This window comes from Homalodisca vitripennis, chromosome 4, assembly GCF_021130785.1.
Source record: "Homalodisca vitripennis isolate AUS2020 chromosome 4, UT_GWSS_2.1, whole genome shotgun sequence".
NCBI classification, from domain to species: domain Eukaryota; kingdom Metazoa; phylum Arthropoda; class Insecta; order Hemiptera; family Cicadellidae; genus Homalodisca; species Homalodisca vitripennis.
This window is the reverse complement of record NC_060210.1, coordinates 127982430-128008346: the sequence shown is the minus strand read 5'-3', so window position 1 is coordinate 128008346 and position 25917 is coordinate 127982430. Positions and strand designations below refer to the sequence as shown.

Below are 25917 nucleotides of genomic sequence, written 5' to 3'. Positions count from 1 at the left end.
GTTGTAGATCCAAAAAATGCATTATTATGATATTTTGTAAGGTTTCAATACATTTTGAATGAAAACAACAAAAATTTTTTCTTTACTCCCTGGAGTTCATTAAGGATAATTTTGCTTACTCTAGTATACACTAGGTAGGATGACGGTTATAGCCGTCAGTACTCCCCAACAGGTTAATATAATAAAACATCTATCTTCCAGTGTTATAAACGTGACGCCAAAATGATGCAAACTTTGAAAAATGTTTGAGCTAAACATTTCCCTCGATCTTGGGCAAATTTTCTTCTCTCATTCCCTATACCAGAAAGGGGGGGAGTGGTTGTATATCAGTGGTCCGCAGATTTACCCTTTTATAGGTTTAAGATGTGGAATATTTACAGAATTGTGAACATACGAGGCATATCCAGAAAGTAAGTGTACTGACTCTCACAGAGTTTGTAGCGTCTCAAAAACTCTTCCTCGAGCTCTTCAGACTCTTGGTTGAACTTGTTTGGTCTGTCACATGTTTTGGGACCCACCACGTGAACATTTTCCGATATCCTAGGGTTTCTGTGATCGTTTTGTGTAGCAAAGATCTGGTGATTTGCACAAATGTCACAGAAAGTTCATCCACTGTCAATCAGTGATCGTTACCGAGTGCATTTTCAATATTTTTCCAGAATTTCAGTCACATTGAAGGTCTTCTGCTCTTCTGATCATCATGCACAGACATACAACCATTTTTAAACTAGTGACACGATTTAAAAACACTCATACGATTCATAGCTTTATCACCATATGCAGTTTTTACCCCATTATAAACCTCGACTAGAGTTTTTTTCTTTCTAAACAAGACAAAAGATGAAACCACGTAATTCGAACTTTGAAGGAGATTAGATTGAAATTTTTTGTGAAACGTATTGTCGCATTGAGAGTTCTCAACGTACTAATCTCGTTAAAGTTGGGAGGAATCAAGCCTGAGCCACACAGATCATGTTGATGAGGAATCATGTTGTAGCCACACATGTTGAGAAAAAAAACCATTCCGGCCGTGAGAGCCTCAGAACACTTACTTTCTGGATATGCCTTGTAAACATTATGAATTATAAGACTTTTACATGTTGCCATTGTCATTAACAACCCTTGTATAACTTAGTTGTATTTTACTTCTAGTTTGATGCCCTGATACCAGCATGTCAAGTGTTCAAGGACATCACCACCAGAGGAGGGAACTGGCGGGAAGCACTGAGTAAAGCTGTCGATGCTGCAGATGAAGGGTGCTCTAAGACCCAGTTCTATAAACCTTTGTAAGGCATATTGTTTGCTTCAAGTGTTACAGTAGTACTAATACAAATTTAGTAATCTTCAGAATTATCCCAAAGCAATGTTGACAATGATTCAAACTAAACCTTTGCCTTACACTTGGAAAGGAATGACAGTGTGAAATAACCTAAATATATTGTGGCTATATATTTATATATATCAATATTTGTTAATGCTCAGCCAAATCCCATGGAGTGACATGCACCACCATCAAGTACCTCAGTGTTGCCTAAATATATGTGATGTTTCGTGCAAAATTTCAAGTCTAGGTCATTTCATAATGCTGACAGACATTATGTACATTATTAACATAATGTCTTAATCATGCCAAAACATTTGAGTTCAAAATTTTGTGTACACATGTCCATGAGTTAAAAAATTTTTATCCAAATTGTGAAGTGATGCCATACATATAACTATGTATTTTAAAATTTTAGTCTATTGTAGTTAGTGAAAATGCTACTATCAAAAAATACAATTTCATTGTGAGTCCTGAGACAAGACTTCTAGAGAATAGTGACTAAATTAATAGAACTGTAATTTGTATTTTTATTTGCTAAAGGACTCACAACAAAATAAACATTATGCTAGTTGGTAGTGATTTTTTGTCTCTTATTCGTGCTTTTACATTAAATAGTTTTCTTGTTTTATAAGGTTTGGGAGAGCAACGTATGTAGATGCAAGCAACATCAGGAGTATGGATGCGGGTGCCTACGGTGTGACAGTCTGGTTAAAAGCACTCAAAACTGAGTTACTGTAAACATCTTATAGATTACCTGTTTTAATAATATGCTGTGCTTCCCAACAAAGTAATACTAAGCAATTAGATATATTTTATAATTTTATTACTAAACCCTTTTATTAATAAAATGTATGAAATAGAATGAAGTTTCTTTCCCAAATACACTGAGTTCTTTCATTAAGAAGTGTTCCAAGAAATGTTTATAAAATTGAAAATCTGTGATTTGAGATTCTTAGGTTTAATTCTAATTCTTGTTGATTATTCAATACTGAGCTGGATAGAGGAGGCAAAACATACTCAACTTATCTTCAATCTGGGGATAGCAGCGTTTGTGTCTTGTTCTGGACTACTAAATTGTAGGTGACAGTATAACTTCACCTAACATGGCCTTCAGAGCCAAAATCACCCCCGTTCAAAATGTTTATATATGCTATATTACGATGTGGCTTGTGGAAACGAGAACTGTTCCCAAAAAAGTTGATACATGGTATACAAATGAATCTTTTAAGTGCTTCAGCTGAGTTCATTGGCCGGCTTAATACGCCATTTTGTTTCAATAAAGTGGCCGTTTAAACTTTTTCTAAATCACAACTCTGTTAATTATAAACCTATAGAAAAAAACTAATACTTCTGGAATGCTTATAAAATGTCCTAAACTTTTTTCTCAAATGATTTTTGAAATATTTAATACATGTAATCCCAGGAGAATAAATTAATAATATTTCTGTTGTCACACAATCTACGAACTGAGCCAGATTGACTAAAAAAATTAATTTTACCATATTTTTAGAACTATAAAATTTTTTACGAATTATTATGTTTGATTATAAATCAAAATATTTTTAAATAAGTTAACAAATAATAGAACCTTACATTTAATTCAATATCAACTCATCCCTTGTCTTCCTTCCCTCTGTTAATTTCATAAGATTTTTTAACTCCCTGACTTCTGATTAAAAAGGGAAGTGTTCAGATTGTGTCTTTAATATGTAGTATAGAAATGTGCTATCCATTATTTATATAAACACTATAACTGTTTTGTTGCATCCACTTTGAGAAGTTTCTTTTTAGAATGTTCTTTTCAGTTTGGTGAAAATATGCTATCCAATATAATTAAACATTTAGAAAAATACATTTTTTTGCATCCACTTTGAGAAAGTTTTGTATTGTTCTTATTAGTTTTCCTATTCAACTGGGTAGGTTGAGATAGGACAAATTGACCTAACTGGTAATATAAATTTTGCTTTCGGGTAACAAGCCCTAACAGATAGGCTTTATTACTACAAATTTATTTGAAGCCACTCGATTTAAAATAACTTTATTCAGAGCAATATTATGGTCAACCAGACCTCTCATACAGTTCATTTCTTAAGCTACATATTTCAGTAAAAAAAATATAAGTACAGTAAAGTATCAATTATATATCAAAACAAAGACTGCTTATCTTATGACTTAGATTAACATCAATATTTAGTACATTTCAAAAATACTAAAATTATACATCTACTATTTGATATTTCCTTCAGTCTTACAATTTTAAATTTTCTCTTTTCAGCCATCCACAGTTGTTGGAAAAGTGTTCACTAGAAAATATCTCTATTTACGTAAATAAATAATATAAAGAAAGAGAAATACACAAGTAACAACAAAAGACTTGAGCGAATTAGGTACAAATACTTTATTAAAAATGTTTAATACTATATTAATAACACAGATGTGATAGATCCGCTACTATATTAATACAACAGATGTGATAAATCCGCTAGTCTGTCTTGTCGAGAGCCTTGAGTCGCTCCAGCAGCGGTGGGTGGGAATGGTGCCACATTGAATACAACCAGTCATACACAGGGAACCCGAGGTTGTCTCTGTTTAGCTTAATCAAAGCACTGCGTAAATACCCGGCCTTGCCCAGAGACTTGGCGAAAGCATCTGCTTGAAACTCGAATCTCCTGCTCAGGAATGTCATTGCGAAGCTTAGAACCTGAAACAAAGTATTTTACTTCTTCATATTTGTGACATGGTCAATAAAATACAAGTTGCTTATTTATTTCCTTTCATATAAATAGTATAGACTTGTATATTTACCGACGAAGTATTAAATTATTGAAAAAACTGAATTTGGGTTTTTAGTGAAAATATAACTATTGGAAACTTTGTCTCGTGTCATAAAAGTGGATTGTATGAATATATTTACAGTTTAGAAACCATATAACCTAATATTTTGTATGCATCCATTCATTCATTGCTTTTGGCATTAGTCTTTAAAATAAAACCTAAAATAGAAAAATGGACTCCATTTAAAACATTAAAAACAATTGGAGTAATTGTTGAAGAAAACTTTGGAAATATGGTGAAACTAGGATACAACCTTGAATATAACACAAGAAACAATAATATTATTGCAAAATATAATCTCTAATCTTATGTTAAGAAGCTCTTACATTAGAACTGTTTTATAACCATTAGCCCCTTAATATTCCTTATGAATAAAATTATAATAAATTTTAAAGTTTATTTTTCAAACCACTTAAGGTTTTGATATAATGTTTAAGATACCAGTTGTAAGGAGCTAGGTTTTCATTGTAATTTGAGTTTATTGTACTGATAAATATGCAGTTTTCAAATTGCACTTTGTATGACACTACTCAATATATACATGCATGTATTATCATGAATAAAAAGATTTTGAATTTGAAAATGTAGTGTTGGGGCACCAATTTTAGTGTGGATCTGGACAAATGTGTCAGGTTCTAGCTCAGGAAAGATAATGATGAACTTTATTAGTATTTTTACTCACACTTATAGTTTTATTTACTTGAAATTTTAACCATAACATAGGAGAACAATATTAACCATTGACTTATTAAATTTCAGTGTGTCTTAAATCTCATATACATCCACATCTGATAAAGACAGAACAAATATATACAGTACTACAATTAATTTTAAATTAATTAAAATTAAACATATATTGAAATTATATACCGCATTGTATGGAGAGAATATGTAGACCAACACAATTAGAAGGCCAATAATAACAGGTTCCTCATCGTAGAATCCGAACGCTCTGTAAAGTACTTTGTGCTTGAATAAATAGCCAAATGAAAGAAACAGCAGAAGAAGATTCACCTAAAAACAAAAGAGTAATACTTCAACAGTTAAAAATAAATGAAATATCTGATTTTAAAGATATGATTCATTGGTGAACCAAAAAAAATCTTAAAACTTGTTTTTACTTCATCATTTGAATATTCAAAAAGTATACACACTTAAAGAATAACTTTAAAATGTTTAGATGCATATTAACAATATCTTAATAATAAAACATCTCTCATAATTGTATGATATAGTGTATGTACCAATCTCCAGCAGGAAGGACTTACTGTTGAAGACATAAATACAGGCATTTCAAATCATGCCGGTCATCTATTCACAATTATTAGGATCACTACGGATCATCAGGTGCATAATTGACTACATACCACTCTCAGCTGGGTATGGTGATCTCATCAAAGATGTTGACGTTATGTGAGGATGGACTAATACAACCCCTAGTAAATATTAATAACAAATATTTTCATTCTAGAATTTTTCCATTGACCTTTTAAGCTGACTAAAGTATACTCGAAATGTAAGCAATGTTGCACATCACAAGCACTAAACTATAGACCAATCTCACTTATTCCAACCTTTTCCAAAGTAATAGAAAATATAGTATTAAACAGGCTATTTGAACACCTCTCAATCCACCAACTACTGACACCTCACCAGCAAGGATGTTTAAATGGAAAATCAACATTTACAGCCTTGATGAGTTTAAAAGAGTTACTCACATATGAACTTGAAGAAGGTATTACTTATAAAATCACACTGTTAAGATTATATGAAAGCTTTTGACTGTCTTTCTCATGAAAAAATCCTGAAGAAACTCACAATAATTAGGACTAAAGTACTTCAAAAACATGGTTTACTAGTTATTTAACAGGACAAAGCCAAATGTTTGAAATAAATTACAGAAGCAAGGTAAAATAGAACAAATTAAATCAAAAACTCCTAAACTGATACTCCTCAAGGATCGGTGCTGGGTCTCATGTTTTTATCCTATTCATGAATGACTTTTCCAATTATAAGCAAGACTAGAGTACAGGACTAATGTATGCTAACAACACACTATAACTGCTAGGAAAGAAAAACTCTGAAGATCTGGAGGTAGACATAGCTCTGAATTGAACATTGCCCTGGAAACGAACCTGACGTCAACGTAAGGAAAACAAAACAACTAGTCCTAGGAAGACATAAAGGAACTATATCAAGACTACATGAATTATATGAATTAACTGCCACTACAAACTTGGATGCAACAGCAGACGACAACCTTACATAAACTCTCTCTGCAACTAACTTTGCACATGACTGTATATAATATGGTGGATATAAGGCATAAGTGATAAATATACAGGAAAAGTTGCTTATTATGCACTGTTCGAGATACACCTTCATTGTGGTATTATTGTATGGGGTAACATCATAACTGGAAATATGTAACGTATACTCGTACTGCATGAAAAGGCCTCTGGGTAACCTCAAATTCAGGGATTCATGCAGGAATTCCTTTAAGCAACTAAAAATACCAATGGTAAATCTAAATATTCTAGAGACAGTAAAACATTTTTACATCAAAGCACTGGAAATGACACAGAATTATACATAGATGCACCATTATAACATAAGATATGCAAGCAACTACTGCCAGCCGGTGCATAAGCATACTTTAACTGAGAAAGGTTCAAGCTACACCGGCTCCAAGATTTGGAATTGGAAGATTTGAAATACTGAGGAGTTGAAGAAGACAGACAAGAAATACTTTGGACACCTGAAGAATTGGCTACAGAACCAACCATTCTACTCACTAAATGAATTTTATGAATGGAAGACTTGTGGCAACCAAAATTACAGCCAGTATTGTAATTAAATTTAAACAGTTATGTACTTTATGACGCCATTACTAAACTTGAAGTTTAAGTAAAAAAAGATAATTTGAATTTGACTAAGACCAAAAATAAAGGCTAATAGTGTTTTAAGTTTAACATTATTATTATAGGGTAAAACTCAAGGTCATTGAACTATAGCCAGTTCTTAACACTCTCCTGGGTAATCACATTCAGTTGACACCAACTGCTTTATCATTTCTCTCTGCTAGCCTATATGCTACCATCATACGGCTACTTTTGGAACTGCTAATGGAAATATCTATTAACAGTATTGATATCCTTATTAATTAAATGTGTTTGTACTTAGGGATGCTATCTAGGAGTAATATACAAAATGTTTAATTTATCTCTTCATTGACAGTGACTTAGCTGATTTTCATCACAATTCCTTTCATATGCAGCTATCATACAGAATGAATTTATTGGATTGCTCACTCTGCAACTAATGTTTTACTGACATATTGTTATGTTGTTTTTACAGATCTATGTATGAGACATTACCATTGTAATATAACAATACAAACACTTCTTATGCAAATCAGTTTTTGTTAGATTTAGTTTACCTCATAGGTTTAACCAAAGTGGTATCACAATTTTTGTTCTCTTAGGTCAAGAAGCTTACAAATTGCACTTAGTCCTATAAGAACCTTAGCACTACTTCCAGACTGAGAGACAGGATGGGTAAGATTAGGGGTAGGGGTCGCCTCTTGTTGCACTTGGTGGCATACTCTTGTTGAGGCTAGCAAGAACGTCTGATATTTAGGGAATGAACCCCACCAACTCCAACAGCCATCTCCCACAGTAGACTAGTCCTATTAAATTACCCTTGCACCTCAGAATCAAAACATTTGCGGTTGACCAGATTTAAGTGACACATCGGTTGACACTGTAGGTTCAAATGGAAGGTATAAACCATGGTATCACAATAATTCTGATAATAACAAATTTGAACCAAAAGGGAATTGAATTCACATATCAATTTCAGAGGACACACAGAACACTAATCTGATATGTTTAGGACATATAATGAAAAAAATCCTTAGGCAATTTGAAGCTCGCTGTGTTTAATGAGTACATGTAGAACAACAAGTTTTACTGTAAAAAGTATTAAAAATGCAGAATTTGCTTACCTGCATGATAATAATGTTTTTCACCACATGGTTGAGTTTCCAGTGACCAAGCTCATGGCCTAATACTGCTAAAACCTCCTCATTGTCACACCCTTTCTTGTCTTCAACTTCCTCACTTTCTGTATTGTTGGGTGAAGAATAATCTTTCAATAAAGTGTCAAAAAGCACAATCCGTTTGTTCTTAAAAAATCCAAAAAAGTAAGCATTGCTGTGTACTGATCTCTTGGAACCTGTAATACAAATACTGTCGATAAGTACGATGATAAGAGAATATAAAGATCAAATTGATATTAGTAGAAGTTTGAGTGCCTAGCTTATACATTAATAAAAAATAAACCTTATTTTAAAGTTGTAGCTATACAAATCAATGCAACTCCCTTTTATAAAAACTATGTATGTATTCTGTAAAACTGTGTATGTACTATTAATTTTGTCTTTTGCTTTATTTATTTATTAACCCATTCTTTGCCCTTGCTTAACTAGCTATTGATATAAATAAATAAAAGTTTGATTTACAATTATTATTAAGTTTATTTGTCACATGTATGATACAGGGTTTCGTGAATTATACTGCCATGGGCACATACAAAAAATTATATCCAACATAGAAAAGGTTATGGTGTATGTTAGATTTGAATTTATACAAAATAGGTTCGAATTTTGAAAGATTTGGAATCATAAATTGGGTAGATCTTACTTGTGTTCAAGTCCAGTTTTACTTTGTGTGTTCCATTGACATTTATTCATCTTCCAATCATCCTTGTCGGTTTAGTGTGGATTTAATACTGGTAGTAGTAATCCTTGAAGATCTGAGAGTTCTGGTTACCATCCAATATTCAAGTGTTCATCATCTAGTATATATGTCTATTCTGTTCTTTTACAAAAATCGAGATTCACAAATTTAACACAAATAATAAAATGTATTACTGTATTTAATGACTCAAATATTGATTAACTTTGAAGAAAAAAGGTTCTTCTCCTCATATTCATTCAAAAAAATAAAATTCCATTATTGTAATGTCACCAGCTGACTAAATTCACTTTATAACTCCAGGTGTTGTAAACTTACTTTGCATAACAATCTCCTTGATATTAAGATTTAATGTATTCTGTGGTATTTGGTCTAAAGAAATTACTTTATTTTATCTAATGATTCAATTTTACAATAGTTTATGTATTTCTATCTTATATGTATGATAATTTGTTTTATGTTAATTTTAACTCTAAAATAGGTTGCTAGTTTATCTTAATTATAAAATCTATTCATTTATAAATGTTTATTGTAAGTGATCAAAATTGTATGGGTGTATGTTCTTCTTCTTGTATGGATTCCTGTGCGTGTGTGTATATATGCGGTATAAACTACTTTAGTTATTTATTAATCTTTTATAAACAATAAAAGAAAAGAATAAAGAATCTGAATAAAGATTTTTTATAAACTTTGTAAACAAACATAAAATAATATGAACTATTAACTTTTCAAAACAAAACTGTAATAGTAACTATCTACTTTCTATACATTTAAATCAAATAATGAATTGAAATAGATACAATTTCCAATTTCAATAAGCTATATATATATATAAATAAATCTGTCCTAAAATAATTTGCTAAATATCTTGTGTATACTTCTTACAGAACTGGAGTTTAAAAGTGTTGTTATTGTTGTTTTTCTTCAACAACTAAGTGTGATTATGACAGACTATGCTTCTATTTTATACAGGGCTGTCCCAAAGACCCGTGACAACTTGATAATTTGTTAACTGTTTGGTTAAAAAGTAAATAAAACAATGAACATCAATATGACTTTAAAAATAATTTTTTTCCTTCCATTAACAAATATTTGTCTTGTCAGAGAGTTGGTTCATGATGAGGTGGTTGAAATCTTTCAAGCAAGAATAGATAGGTCTTAGGCATTTTAAAGGCTTTACTGAGACAAATATAATAAGAAAAAATGAAATTTTGGCATTCCAAAACAAAACGGACATTGCAAACTTTATAGTTTATCTAATTTTAAACATGAACATTATTAAAAAAATTCAAATCCAAAAAATAACCTTAGGATGGTAAAAACAAAAAAGAAGATAAAAAATAATCATTTATTTACTTTCTATACCCCCTTCTAAAAAAATACAAGTACATTTTTTGAGAGGGCCAATATATGGGACTCATACTACTTTAGCTCTCTGTCTTCCTAGTTATTTATGTCTTACAGTGTATACTTTTAAAATACCACACTAATCGGTTTATAGTTTTTGGTTTAAAATTTTATGAAAGTTATTGATAGATTTTTATTATTGACTGCAGACAACACCTTAATTAAATCCCGTTAATTATAATGCATAAACATGTCTGTAGTACCTTCAACAACATACAGCTTGTAGAGGGGAAAGTGGATACTGGCAGCCAGTTGTTCGATGCGTGTCTTGAGTTCTCCGTCCGGCAGTGGAGTATACTTGTCGAACAATGGGGCGATGTAGTCAGGATAGATGGTCAGAAGGAAGAAGGTGGTCGCCATGGCAAATAGCCACAAGTAAAGGAAGAAATAGTCCCCTCCAACCTTGACAATGTACACCACAGCACAGATCAGGGGCATCGATATCAGTTGTGAGATCAGGTAGCCTTTCAACTTGTCTTTGGCGTAGAACCCTGCTGTCTGGAGAAAATATTGACAGTAAGAGTATCACGATATAGAAAATATTGACAATAAGAGTATCATGATATAATAGTTTCCAAACCAAATTCTAGTGTTACCATTTTGAAAAAGTGATGAAAATTTAAAAAATTGTAAATGTGAAAGAAATTTTATTTGGGTATTACTAACTGCACACTAAATATTAACAAATTATTTGGAGTTTTAACAGTATACATGAACAGACACGTTTAATACATTTATTGCAGCAAAAGGTTTTCACATTATTATTAATCAAGTATTATATTTATATTTGTATGCTGCTGTATACATTTTACGAGGATATAGATATAAAATATGTTTTAAATATGTCCAATCTGGTTAATTTATTACAAAAGATAAAATGCAGAGTATTGTCACAGACACAATACCATACTATTTATTATTATTTCTTATACTCACGTTAAATCTACAAAAGAGATGTTTTTGAACAATTAATGTAATTTTTCGCAAAAAGAACAAAATTATTATTATTAGTCCAGATATATGATTCGATTAGAAACATGACCTATAACGTTCTGAAGGTGTGATGTGTGTGTGCTGTTTATTAAAAAAACAAGTATATAAACAATACTAGGTAGAGTTACCTGTTTATTGAATCCATGTTTTTCCTCTAAGACAAAGTGGTGATAAATACTAAATGGCAAAGAAGTAATAGTGTTGAAAGTGTTAATTAAAAGTAAAAATGCGGCACTCTTCAGAATTTCGCTCTCTTCAAACCCAAGAAAATGTGTAAGGGCACCAGCTTGTACCCAGAAGAACACCAGTCCATCAAGTAGTATTAAGCCCTGAAACAACACCACTAAATCATCAACAGATCAAACAACTATTTTAAAACATACATTTCAGGCAAATAACATTTTAGAGACAGTTATTCATCACCCATTTTTTTATTATTAAAATAACTTAATGCATTTTTAACTTGGAACAGTTTTTGCCAACTATTTTTGATACTAAATTTATACATCATGATTCTATGTATAAAATACTAATAATACTGATTTAATGTTTATCAGATTTTGATAATAAGCTTTTAAACCTCTATAACTCCCTTTAGTCCTCCTAATGCATATTGTGTTACATAAATTACAAGCTAGCTAAAAGTAAAACCCGAATCACGCAGTGTCATCCAAAGTTTCTACTTGGTCACATATAGTTTTCAATGTTTTGTGAACAAACTTCACTTATGGGAAATTTTTCCAAAGGGTATACAAAATAATTTAAGACACAGCATGCAAAATAATACACTTACCAATTTTCAGTGATAAATTTTTGGTTGGGAAAATACTTTATAATTTTAAAGTCATAGTCCTTTAAAATTAACTTCCCTGAAGATAGAAACATTGGAGAACCTGTTTTTATCATTCCATGAGCAGTTAGAGCCATTTAAAGTAGGAAATTTAGGCAATTTTTGTAATCACGCCCAAATAAAAACAGCTGGTGATGAAATATGTAAAATACAGGGTGGCGCAAAAGTCACTGGACAGTTGGTTAAAACAAGACTAGATTTATTTGAAATTTTTTTATTACAAACAATACTCACAATTATTTTTTATATTTAAATTGTTTTCCATCTTCATTAATACATCTTTGAAGTCTTTCTGGAATACTGTTACATACTCTACGGCATATTGTGGGATCATTGTCATCAGTTGAGACTGTTGTTGGGCGGCCAGACCTTGGTGCATCCATAACAGATCCATGTTGTTCAGATCTATCTCGTATGTCGTACACTGTCTGTCTAGACAGTTGTTTTGATCTAAAGTGTATTCCCCATTCATTAACAACTGCAGTAGCACCACTTTTATAAAATGTTTTTAAAATCCTTTCTTTTTTCGTTAACATTATGACTAATGTTTAACAAAAATTCTATTAGAAAAATAATAATTCGGGGACTACAGCTTTAAACACGTGTCACAGATGAACTCACTAGTTTGATTGTTGTGTGTTTCATTGCACTGTATTGCCAACTTAAAAAGGCATAATTACCAACATTTAGTAATACCAACGTTACGGACGAAAACTATTGTACTACGTCTTGCTGTTATTTTTTTCTTCTTTTAACCAACTGTCCAGTGACTTTTGCGCCACCCTGTATATAGTATAAAGTAATATAGTTATCAATGCTAAAAGTCCAAGTAAACATAAATAGTAAGCTATAAATTAACATTAAAAATAAGAGTTATACTCACAGTAGTAATCACGATGGAGTAAAATTCTTTTATCATGGAAAATCTGCTTTTGTCTAGCCCATAAAGTCTGGCTTTATCATAAGTGGGTTTGTCTATTATTTCTTGTAGTTCATGAGGCGTTGATGTCATATAGCAATAAATTTTATGCTGAAAAATAAATAGGTTCTAATAATTTTTCATTTAATAACACATATATTAACTCCTCAATAAGCACAAGACATTTCCACACATTATTGATCATATCCATATTTCTTTTCTTATCTAAGCGTAAAACTAAAATGAGTTATAATGTTATCAGTAACTTAATAGATCCCATAAACGTGATTAGAAACTATCACAGGTGGTTTGGAAACAATTATTAGAAATCATTTCATCACAGTAATTTTTATATCAAGACGTCTGAGGTTAATCCTACATCCACAGTAGCTCAATGTTTAACTTGAAGAACAGAAAATCCAACATTCAGATGTCGCAAACCATTATTAAATGGCCCAATTTGCAAAGACAGTAAATCTGTATTATGTACCTTTTGAATATATCTTTTCATGAGAAGAATAACGAAAAATCTTATAAAAATCTTTGAATGCCTTACAAGCAGATGGTAAAAATATAAGTATATGCAGTAACTACTTCCAAGATGGCAAACTGTGTAGAATTTTACACAATAACAGAATTTCTCTTATTTTTTTTATTTTCTTTATTTGTCAAACGTTTCTCATGTTTTTACAAGTACACAACAGTGAGCACAGAATAGTAAAGTTATGTAATTTTATTCAGGAGATTACTGTAAAAAAACTGATAAAATCCTTTTTGTTTGTAAATTAAAAATGGACAGTATTCAAACTGGAACAGTAAGCATACATAGATATTACAATGTGTCAGTTATTTTGCCATAAATATTCAAAATTGCTAAGACCCTTTCAGCCAGCTAATCCTCCATTTCCAATGTCAATGACACCTACATTGCTGTGTACTAAGTACAGTTTACACGGGGATATTACAACTCAGTCACGATATGAGTGTTTGTTTACTGATAACGTTTCTTTATTACATGGTGTTTTCTACAAGTTTTATCCGTACTTAAAAAAGATTTTGATATATTTTAAAATCTTTGTACAGTAAATTTTAAGCTATTTGTTTTTGAAAAACTCATCAATTACACATTTTGTTTTCAAATTTTATCCACTGTACTAGATATGCAGTAACACTAATAAACTGAAAATAAGTATTTTGTATATAGTAAACAAGAAGATTAAAAGAAAAATAAACACAAAAAATAGCTTCTGCTGCCTATCAATGCAATCCCAGAAGAAAAGATATTCAGGAAGCTCATAATAAAATTTAACGTGTTACATTGTACTATATTTATTGAAACTTATTCATTTACATTGGAAAAACATTTCAGAGTTGTTTTAATTCTATTAAAAGTTTTTTTTATTCATCTAGTATGTAAACAAATAAATCAAGAGCTCTCCTGTTTTATTTGATCGAGCTTGAGCACTGCATTTAACCCATTAGCTTCCAATTTTACTTCTCATTGCTGATCTGTTTTTGAAGCTCATCCAGATTTATTGATACTTCGATACCACAATATACTCAGGTATCGAGTATCGGAATGAACATATTTTTAATCACAATGTTTATATTGAATAGGTGATTATATCTAGAGTAGAATCTTTCTACGTGTATTAGTAATGCATTTCTTATTGCGTCTTCATTTAAGAGGCCAATGAGATGGAGCTCTGAGGTTCGTAGGATAGATAAATTATGCCAGAAATCTTAGTAGGAATGTACTTTTCCTGGAGCTTTATGGCGATCGAAGGAATAGTATACACAAAGGCCACACACACATATTTCCAGTGGTGTAAAATGTTGGAAACACCTTTAATATTTTTTTGAACCATAGTAGATAAAATCTACAAATGTTACACAATGTTATATGACTATCTAGACTATATTTTAATGAATCAACCATTACATGCCTACATTGGAGGGAGGGCCCATGGGGGAGTATCAATGAAATCTTAAATGCAAGCCTAGGTATCTAGTCATCTTAATATGCATATCATCTTAAAGGCATTTATTATTAGAAAGTAATGCCGCAAACCACACTTCTTAGGCTTTATTTATTACAGAATGGCAGCTGTTGAAATAAAATCAATATTTAAACTCAAATGACCACCATTTTGTTTGGATTTTTTTTTAGGAATCATTACTAGTAATTAGTACATTTTGTATACCTATTCAAAGTGCTCTATTTCTTATGGCTAAACATTTTTGGAAAATATTTTGGCAGAAATATATTACGTATCCACCACCAAAATTGTATCAGGGAATCAAATTATTGATTAGAAATACCTGAACTATCGAACACAAAAATATCCTAATTATAGTTATTTACAATTTTAACTGTTGCCAGCTCTTTCTAATGTATTGAATAAGAGCATTGTTCAAAATTAATTCATACAAAGTAATATAATTTGTATGGTATTTGAGTAATGGCATGGTCGTTTTTACCAATACAAATGGCCATAGTAATGACCACAAGTACAATGGTGATAAAAATGCATAATTTATGTCACAAGCTGACAGACACATTCATCCTTCAAAATAGTAAAAAGTAACTAGCCTAAATCTTACATTGCCTTGTTTGTTACATTTAATAAATACACATAGCTTTAGAGATAGATCTTTTACCATCAGTGAATTATTACTTTTTTTAGATATAAAACATCTGAACAAATCTTATTTAATTTGAAATTTTACGCAAAGCTATAACATCATGTAGTTTGACATTGTGGTTTCTGTGGTTTAGATAATCACAAATATCAATGATTTGTTGGTGGTGGCCACTAATTATACTACAGCCTACCATTCTTTCTCTAAGCTAGTTTTATATTCCAAAAAGTCTGAAACTTTGATGGTTAAAAATGAGTGGTTCTAGGGTCTCTCCAAAGATGAAAGGTAATAAAATATAATATTAGACTACAACTCATATATGTTATTGGCAAAATAATAAATGTGACTCCCCGGCTCTGAAGGTTAGCCCATTTCCAATAATCCAGTTTATGTTGAAATTTTGCAGGTGTATTCCTGTAATTAATAGTGAATATACAACGTACATTTTACTCCATGACTCCCCTTTGGAGAGTACCACAACCCCCCTTTTTAACTTGTCTGATTTTGACCACATTTTTTCTAAAATACATGTTTTAATGTCCATTTTTTAGAAAAAAAAGAAAGAAGGGGAGTAAAATCTACTATTGTATTTACTCGGGCATTCAAACATACCTGCAACATTAAAAACTTTTAATCATGGGAAATCGGCTCCCCAGAGTCTGAAGTCACTGTACTCTCAGCAAAATTTCAACAAAAAATATTATGTGAAATATGTGAACTTCCAGAGCCTTCGTTCTTCTTGAACATCTCTGGAGCCAAAAGAGAGTCCTAATGGGCCGTGTTTATATAATTGTCCTGAACATAAGGGTACAAGTTTGGATGGTTTAGAATTTAAATTACATATTTTTACTAGCCTACGAAATACACAAGACTTTAGACTACAAGTGTTGATGGATTTGCCCATGTTACTGTACATTATTGACTATTTTACACTTTTTAAATAATTATTATAATGAAATTTATTTACCTGACGAAAGGCTAAATTCAATTCCCAAAGAAATTCAAGCCAAGTAAAAGTTAAAATTCCATACTGTATTAGGTCTTCTGTTATCATTATTACTAAAAAAACCTTAAAATTTCAATATTTAAACATAACTTAACTCTTACTTATTTATTAAGAACGCTAACTTAACCAAATTTTTGTACTATTCTAGCGGAAACAAGAGATGGTCGTTAAATAAAATAACGTATCAGGATTCAGGAATAGGAGGAGGATAGAATGGATAACACTACAATCAAGTTTTGCCTGTTTTCGTGGTAATAGGTTACTGTTGAATACCTGTTACTTTGATACCGTTTTTATATTGGCTACTCATATTCAGAAGCGAGCGGTTTATAAAAGAATACGTCATTTTCCCTTACGGTTATCAATGGGCAAGGCTGTATTATATTATAAGCGTTTTTTAATGTAAAAGTATTATTATATTGCATTTATAGTGCTGAATACTAAATTATTATTTATTAAAACAATACATTACGGTATGTCGTTAGTTTAATGTTCATATTATATTTATGTTATAACTTTATGATACATTTCAGCAATCTTATTATTTAATAAACCAAACTACGTAAATATTTCTTATATAACGGTTGTCCCAAATATTATACACACTGAAGGGATCTTGGAAACTGTTAAAGGTACAGAGAAGATTTTATGAACAAAGCTGTACGTAATAATAAGACCAACAGATTTATCTTATTAGTTAAGTTAATAACTGGTTGCGTCGCTCATTCTCAAAAAACTATTATTTGTCAAAATGTTCAAACTGTCACAGCACTCATTTTAATACTTAAAATGAAACATTTTTCTGAATTTTATCTGTTTAAACTTCTAGTTTTTAAATATTAAAATTAAAAAATTTCAAGACAAGCGAACAGGAGGTACAGTAGAGTCCCGTTAATCCGACCTAATTGGGACCGAGCCCTATTCGGATTATGTGATTGTTCGGATTAGCCAGAATTACAGAAAAATACGGTTTTAAACTTGAGAATGGGTCTATTTTGTTATAGAATTATCAACATTGTTTATTAAAACATGTTTTCTGACTGTTGCATTGTATTTCTTGACAAATAAACGTGTTTGCGAATACTAAGCACATTTACCGTATTTAGTGTGAGAGTTCTATTGTTAAGCAATGTGAGCGTACTGGATATTGTACGAGTCCACGCGTTCAATAGTTGTACGAAACTACGCGTCATCCAATAGACTCTCTTTAATGCGACAGAAGACAATAACTGAATTTATGTCTTTTAACAATTAATATTGTACTCAATAATAATATCAGTACTGTACGTCCAATTTTTGTTTGATTTCACTTCTTAATACAGTAATTTAACTCATACTTAACCTATAAGTTTCAATTTGGTACTATATTTAACTTCATTATTTATGTACTGTACCGTACACAATTTGTCTTAATAAAATACTGTATGTCTATTTAATTAAAGTTTTCTTTGTTTATGTACGAAATGATGCACCCATTTTCATTTTTTAAGTAATTAGTTCCTATAACTGTTCATTATCGTTATAAATAATTCCTCCTGGACCTGTTCGGATTAACCGACGTTCGGATTACACGTGTTCGGATTAGCGGGACTCCACTGTATAGCGTTCGAGTCATTTTGTAAATGCAACGACCAATTTTTTACTTAATCTAAAGAAAGCAAAATTTTAACTGTTTTCAAAAATACAGCAATTTGTACTTTCCTTGTGGTTGTGTCAAATAATTAATAAAACTACGTTTTTTGTATGAATGTTAAGAAAAATTGTAATTCGGATGGTTGGTAAACCTGATTTATATTTCACTGCTCAAATTTTTTAAATCAGCTGTTTAGTGAAACATGGAAATTACATGACAAGGCCAATCTAAAAATTGTTACGGACATTTTTGTGACCTATTTGCACATTTTGTTTTTATCTTAGGGCAATAATCTAAGAAATTGAACTTAGTCCTGAAGGACATTTGCGCTGCTGCTTCCGGAGTGACAGGATATTCAGGATGGGTAATGTTGGGAGTAGGGGCCGCCTCATGTAAAGATCCATTGGAAGAATTTTGGGCATCAATCTCAGTTATGTCTTCTTAGAAGAAGGGGAGGCTAGAGCTGTACCAGCCGCTCCAGTCAAAGCGGGCAGGGGGTGGCATGCCCTTATGTTTAGGATATCGCTTTTAACACTTAGGGAGTTCCACCAATTCCTACAGTCATCCTCCCAGTAGATTAGGCTTAGGCTTATTGATCTACTCTTGCACCCCAATATCTCGACATTTGCGGTAAGTGATGCGCTGCTCCTGGACATCCATAAGGTTGCCCAGATATAAGTGACACATCGGTTTTTGTTGTATCCAGTGAATGTTCAACTGGAAGCTATAAGCCAGCCAGAAGTGAATGTTTGTATCGAATTTTATAATCTTACGAAGAAAGTATAACTTATACAATAAAAATATATATACAATTAACTTGAAATAAATAAAAAAGCTACTTTAATTAAAAATTAAAACTTCGGATTAATTAAAAAATGGATTATTTCATTAAAAGAATTGACTCAAACCCTACATCTTCTGCTTGTCTGTTTTGAGAATTTTTTCATAACAACATTTAAAAACGAGAAGGAATTTCATGCAGTTATTACATAATAATGTACATAAATTAATAAATGTATACATTATTATTATAACATTATATATATATATTATACGATCCATTATAAGTACTAATAAGAGAGCCGTGACTGTTTGGAAAATTTGATCAGAAACTGATTTTTTTTATCGAAGCGAGTGACCAACCACATGACTTAACCACATTGGTCTTGTTACTACGCAAACTTTATTCATTCAATCTTTGCCGTACATCTTACAGTTTCCAATATATCTTCAGTATCCATAAATTTGGAACACTCAGTATATTCACAATTAACTTAATGCTAGTGCGTAAACAATACATTGATAATTTATTAAACGTGCATAATTACATATTTTGTAAACGGTAGTGACTATAATATAATCAACCCCTAATAAATAAAGATTGTATTGTTTAGTAACTTATGTAATAAGCGTAGTTAAATAATTGAGTATAGTCAAATATTAATATTTAGTGTTTTATACTAAATACATGTAAAATTATGTATTGCGGTCTTGATTAATTAGCAATTTTAATGTAAGGTTATAGTTGCTTTAATTAAAATTTATAGTTTATGGAACTCATAAAATAGTACTTATTGAAATAGTTACATATTATATAAAATTAGAATTATAAAATACAATAACTATAATAACTGTGATTTATTAGCAACGACTGAGCTAAATTGAATGCTAAGAACGTTTGATTATTATTAATTGGACAATGGTAGTTCTGCAACTGACAAATTAACAATGCAGTCGTCAATACACAATTATTGTAGATTATCGAATTAGTACACTACAGTATAGGATATCCAAATAACAGGTTACGATAACTTAATACCACTCAATACCGTATTAGGTACAATCTAATACCACAAAACAACGATAATAAAATTCCTAGTCTAAACTGAACAGACCGATAAACGCAGAAGATACCTCGATTGGTTTTACTAATAGAGTTAAGAATTCACAAGTTATTGGGTTGCCGATATAGAGTAGAAACGAAATCTATTATCCTACACTACGAAAATGAGTAATATAAATTTGCAATCTTATGAGGACTATGAAGTGACATACTTGTTACGTTGTAAAGCTAGATTTTTATGGCAGTTTGTATAAGTATTTAAACAATTCTATGTTTTTATTATAGCATGCTTAATCTACTCCATTACAATTAATTAATTATGCCCCTTTTGTAATAAATTAGCAAATTAAATGGCATCATACCAACACCAAATCCAAGATCAACCGATGAGGTGTTGCCTCTCGTTACACGGTTAGGAGATAACACTCCCTCATCATACTACATTATAAAATTGGATTCACCTAATAGCTTCGTTATTTTAGTAAAAATGACACAAACCAACAAACATAACGCAAACATTCTAACCGAAACAAGGAGGCCATTCGGTGAATTTATTGTCTATGAAATGTGTAACGAGTTGTGTATTCTTCTAATAAATATAATTTTAATAAATTACATTTAAAATGTTAGAAATTTTTTATTATTGCCATAGTTTCCTCAAAGTAACAGGTTTTACTTTTTATTGTCTGTAATATATTCCAGAGCGCAGCGAGGGGTACAGCGGGCACCTGCCCTTTGGAAGAAAAGTTATAATAATTTGTTTTTTTTTTTATATTTTGTTGCTAGGATTTACTACACTTTTTTAATAACTATTTTGTAATAAAAATAAAAATATACTATTGATAATAACCAAATTAGAGTAATAATTTATCTTTATTTTACTGTTGATCGTACACAATTATTTTCTGTAGGAAAACATAAAAATAATACTACAAATAGGATAATTATTGAAATCGTACATTTCGCAACACTGATATTTACCCACCTAGCGACTGCTAAAGTATATGTGTCAGCCAGTTAGTGAGACTCAAAAGAGGGAGAGGTCTTTATATAATTATGTTTTAAGCCTCAGGTTAAGTATGCCGGTTTTGAAGTACATTGTTTATCGTTTCTTTACATCATTTAGGAAGAGGTCTATAGCGAGCTTTAAAAAATAGTCTACAGGCGGCAGCCAAATGAGAGAAAAGGAAATATTCTAGAAGGATTTCCGCCCTCCCCTTTGGTCTAATGAGTTCTGCGTTACTATATAAAACCGAGCCGCCTGCCGCTGGTTGATCAGTATTTTAGTTGTACTGTTGATGGTTACTTGTTTGGATTTATTCCAGTTTTAGTTTATTAGTTTACCTTCCTATTTACGTTTGAAGTAGACTGAGACTGCCTAAATGGATATAACAAACTAGTTCCAAAAGGGTAAGGTAGGTAATTTCTGTAGAAAAGAAAAGACTTAAATTAAAACTTTGCTTCATTTTATATTAAAATGTTACTTTTATTTGTATGAATGTATAAGTATGTAGAAATTAAGTAGGAACTGGTATGGTTAGGTTTATATTTGATCCGATTATTTTATTTTGACCATCGTAGGTAATTAGTTAACAACGGTTTGTAATTTTTGTATAGTACGTCAATTTATTTTCAACCATAAAACCTCTCAGACCGAAAAGGATCAAGATGAAAGTAGTGAAAGTGGTGGAAGCAGCGATGGTGATGATGGAACTAAACTGACCGGGCCATCGGATTCTGTGTCTATTATGGAAAAAGGGTCTAGTTATTCTTCACCTCGACTGCACGTAGCTGTCTCTGGGACATAAAAAACTATTGAAGAATACGATGGCTACCATGTAAATGACAATGGTTATTATGCCCTTAAGATGTCAAACAAAGACGGAATTGCTTACAAATCCGTGGTTCCCACCACAAATTACGAATTTGGTTCTAATGCCAGCCAATGAAAATAAAATTTAACCGCCGGTGTTTAGATCAATTATACGTCTTGGTTAGTGTACTCAAGTAGTTTTAAAGGTGTTCTATGTGTGTACTATGTTCTTTTTTCCTCTTTGTATTGATACAATTAAAGGAGTTTTGGAGCCGTTGTGGTAAGAAGGTCATACATGTAGAAAACACGTCGGCAGTCACTACCCAACGAAAATAGTTCTTTGTCACTACCATATATAAAACAGCTGTTACAAAAGCGTTACGGTACTTCAAAATGTTCAGGTTGATGTACAGTTACAACGTGGCCAGAGGATTATTGAAGAAAACAAACAAATATTGGCATTAATTATTTATTGTATAATATTTGGTATAATTCATCATTTGCTACTTAGAGGAATGGTAGGTGATGAGGGAGTTTCCTTGATCTTTTAAATTTGAGAAATGACTCTGGTGATGAGAAGCTAAAGAGCTACTTGGATAGATTTCGAATAAAATGCAGTCTACACTTCACCAAAAATTGAAAATGAGTTTATAAAGATTATATGACGAAGTTATCAAAGATAGAATTAACAAAGTTTGTAAACAAGCAAAAGCTTACGCTACAATGGTCGATGAAACAGCAGATATCGCTAGAAAAGAACAGCTTTCTATCGGAGTGCCGTTTTACGAGAACCAAAAAAAAAAAAAAAATGAAAGAGGAATTTGTAGGCTAGGTTGAGGAAAATGAAAGGTGGTGTACAAAATATTCTGAAGAAAAATACAATAGACTGTTTTCCATTTCTCAAGCCACAAACTAAATCTTGTGGTCAATGACGCTGGTAAACTACCGGAAGTAAGAACCCTACTTGCGACAGTTGAGGATACAATATCCTTCTTTCGTGAATCGCAAGCCCGCAGGAATTCGGCTACTAAGATATCTAGGATGTGTGAGATCAGATGGTCTGAGAAATACAAGAGCATAACACATTTTTCAGATAGCTTCCTTGGAATAGTCAATGCGCTAGAACATCTGTCAGTCGTAGGAAACTATGTACTACAATCATTTTACTTATCAATTACACTGTGCAGGAGACTGTAATTGAATACCGGAGACGGTCGTTATTATCTCTTATCTTGACTTCTTAACTGTTATAATTGAATGGTAGATTCTCACACAAAATACACATGCTTTTGCCTAATCCCATCTTTAACGATCACACATGATAAAATTACTTCAAATGATTTAGGTAAAAATACAGTCTTTCATGAAGTTTTATGAGTTGAGTGGTATCTCTGCCGAATTAGATTTGTGGTATAATCTGTGGAAACAGACAAATTCATGGATATTGATGCGGCTGCACTTTTGGAGGAGACTAATATTTTTTCCCCGCAACAAGGCATGCACTCCTCTTTTAAGTGCTTTTCTTATCCACTACGGCTATTTCGAATGATCTTTTAGTGTCCTTCGAAGGATAAAGGCCTGGCTGAGAAGTTCAATGGCAGAGGACAGATTGAATGGGTTGTGTTTTGATGAGCGTCCATAAGAAACGTTTTAAGGAAACCAGCACTGGGCTGAAACAACCCCATATATGTTCTTCACAAATGTCATCTCAACAACACTTTGTGAAAATCCATCTACGACTATTCTCGCTTTAATATAGGTTATTTTTGCCGGTAATATGAATTACCTGGTTAGCACGTAGATATCTATAGTAAACTAGGTAGTACTTTTAATACAGTAATAATTATTTTGCGGAGGAAGCGTCAAATTGAATACTCCGAGATTCTTTTACCGCCGAGACTGTGTTTCGTCAGATAAAGGTTACTACTCTCTTGCTGGTCCTTGTTCTCAAACAATGTTGCGTATAACATTATATGAGGAGAATTCCATGATGGCATGAGAGATAAAGAAAACGATTGTTCATGTAAAAACGATTATGAACCAGTGGAGTCTTTTCCATGGATTTATGGCTTAAATTATATTTTATAACTTCTTCCAGCAGTCAAAGTCAAAATTCTTTATTCCATTGATCAATTAATGATTGAAATTGGAATCGTCAATAAATATTTTTAATTTAAACCTGAGATTTGAGTAAACAGACTAAAGAAGTGAACATTATTTTTAATTAAATGTAAAATAGATTATTTATAACTGGATATGGATAAAATAATTTGAATTAAAATACTATACTATCAACTTTGCATCACAGTTTAACAAATTCCTGAATTGTATAAAAACGATTTCTTTACAGCCAATTAAGGATCCTGTTTTTAAACATCGAATTGCATTTATGTGGTGAAATGATTCAATTTTAGCCAATCTTTCTTGAGGTATACCGTATCTAATTTGTATCTATTGCTTTTTAAGTAATTATGAATTTAATTTCTGCATGAAATTATATGAATGATAGTTTTAGCGAATATTACAATTTGGTACATATAACGGTTAATAATTGCTGAAATTTTGAACCAATAAAAGCCTACAATAATGATCTTGTGGTGCCACTCTACAAATAGTCCTCAACACCTTCTTTTGAAGAAGTAAGATCCTATGGGTTACAGTTGAATGACCCCAGAGAATAAGGCCGTATGATATGTGTGATTGGAAAAAAGGAGCAAGTTCTCAAATATTTTGTGGATATAAGTCCCTCATCTTCCATAACAAAAAGTTAACGCTGGAGAGTTTTTTACATAAATTGTCAACGTGATTTGACCAAGTCAATTTAGTATCGATCAAGACCCTCAACAGCTTTACTAATTGCTTCTGGACTGTTAACAAACTGAGGAGAATATTTTGGGTATATTCCTGGTTACAGTGGAGCCTATTAGAACTACGCCAGTTTTCTGCTTCCAGTTGTGCAACTTCAATACTCTCCTGCAGGTCGTTTATACTTCTATTATATGCAAAAAGCGATGTGTCGTCTGCATATATGACTGAGTTTACATTAAGGTTCTTCGGCAAATCATTTATTATTACTAAAAAGAAAAAGGACCAAGAACGGAGCCCTAAGGTACTCCTATTGTGACGGTTCTAATTTTTGAGTTAGATCCTTTCACACACAAACACACACACACACACACACACACACACACACACACACACACACACACACACACACACACACACACACACACACACACACACACACACACACACACACACACACACACACACACACACACACACACACGCACACACACACACACACACACACACACACACACACACACACACGCACACACAACACGCACACACACACACACACACACACACACACACACACGTACACACTGCTGCACACTAGATAGGCAGGTTTACTTGTGCCTTACAGGCGTGGTATGGAAGCCAATGTTTGTACGTTGAATACACGGTATTTTTTTATTTTGTTAGAGTTTAAGTTTCTCTCATAAGAACGGCTTTTAGATGATAGTATGGGTGGTCTTCTCGTTTTAGTATTTTTACAAGGACAAAAAACAATGACAAATGCACAAAAAATGCAGCAGCACATGGTTTTACATTTTCCGTATCCACATTGGCTTGATTGTGGGTACGGGTTGATTCCAGTTACGTATACATAAAAATGCGTTGACTATTACTGACAAAACAACGCGATCGATGCACTAATATTTTCGCATTTATTGAATGTGCATTAATAATTCATGTTTACATCTCCATTTAAGGTGGAGTTCTTTCTATGGTCAGATGATGATTAGTCTGATAAGACTATCTAGTCTGTGCATTTGCCCCAAACCTGCTGCTAACGACTACTATGGTCGTATAATTCAATAATTGCGT

General features: G+C 31.9%; 2 protein-coding genes across 6 annotated transcripts in view; one reads left to right on the top strand and one right to left on the bottom strand.

Moving 5' to 3' along the window:
• The window catches only part of LOC124360133 (triokinase/FMN cyclase-like), a 38626-nt gene extending 36420 nt beyond the window's left edge, over positions 1-2206 (top strand). For all 4 annotated transcript variants that reach the window (XM_046813484.1, XM_046813481.1, XM_046813483.1 and 1 more), the window contains exons 12-13: positions 1153-1286; positions 1957-2206. In XM_046813484.1, coding sequence (XP_046669440.1) covers positions 1153-1286; positions 1957-2062 — 240 coding nt within the window. In that variant the 3' untranslated portion in view covers positions 2063-2206. The remainder of the gene's footprint in view (positions 1-1152; positions 1287-1956) is intronic.
• A 1140-nt stretch (positions 2207-3346) lies between these two features.
• On the bottom strand, positions 3347-16950 carry LOC124360134 (CAAX prenyl protease 1 homolog). 2 transcript variants are annotated; one of them, XM_046813486.1, is made up of 7 exons: positions 16696-16950; positions 13050-13196; positions 11445-11645; positions 10527-10821; positions 8166-8395; positions 5030-5173; positions 3347-4025 (listed from the first exon to the last, which is right to left on the bottom strand). In XM_046813486.1, exons 1-7 carry the CDS (start codon positions 16780-16782, stop codon positions 3807-3809), a joined length of 1323 nt encoding a protein of 440 aa, XP_046669442.1. In that variant the 5' UTR covers positions 16783-16950; the 3' UTR covers positions 3347-3806. The 2 variants fall into 2 exon arrangements, with proteins under 2 accessions (XP_046669442.1, XP_046669443.1); XM_046813487.1 differs by lacking the exon at positions 16696-16950 and adding an exon at positions 16341-16364.
• Positions 16951-25917: the final 8967 nt, after the last annotated feature.

Coding starts and splice junctions, on each gene's coding strand:
- LOC124360134 (XM_046813486.1), bottom strand. CDS start 16,782: ATGATAACAGAAGACCTAATACAGTATGGAATTTTAACTTTTACTTGG. Junction 13,197..16,695: donor TGAATTTAGCCTTTCGTCAG/GTAAATAAATTT, acceptor TTTATTTTTCAG/CATAAAATTTATTGCTATAT. Junction 8,396..10,526: donor CAAGCTGTATGTTGTTGAAG/GTACTACAGACA, acceptor TTTGTATTACAG/GTTCCAAGAGATCAGTACAC.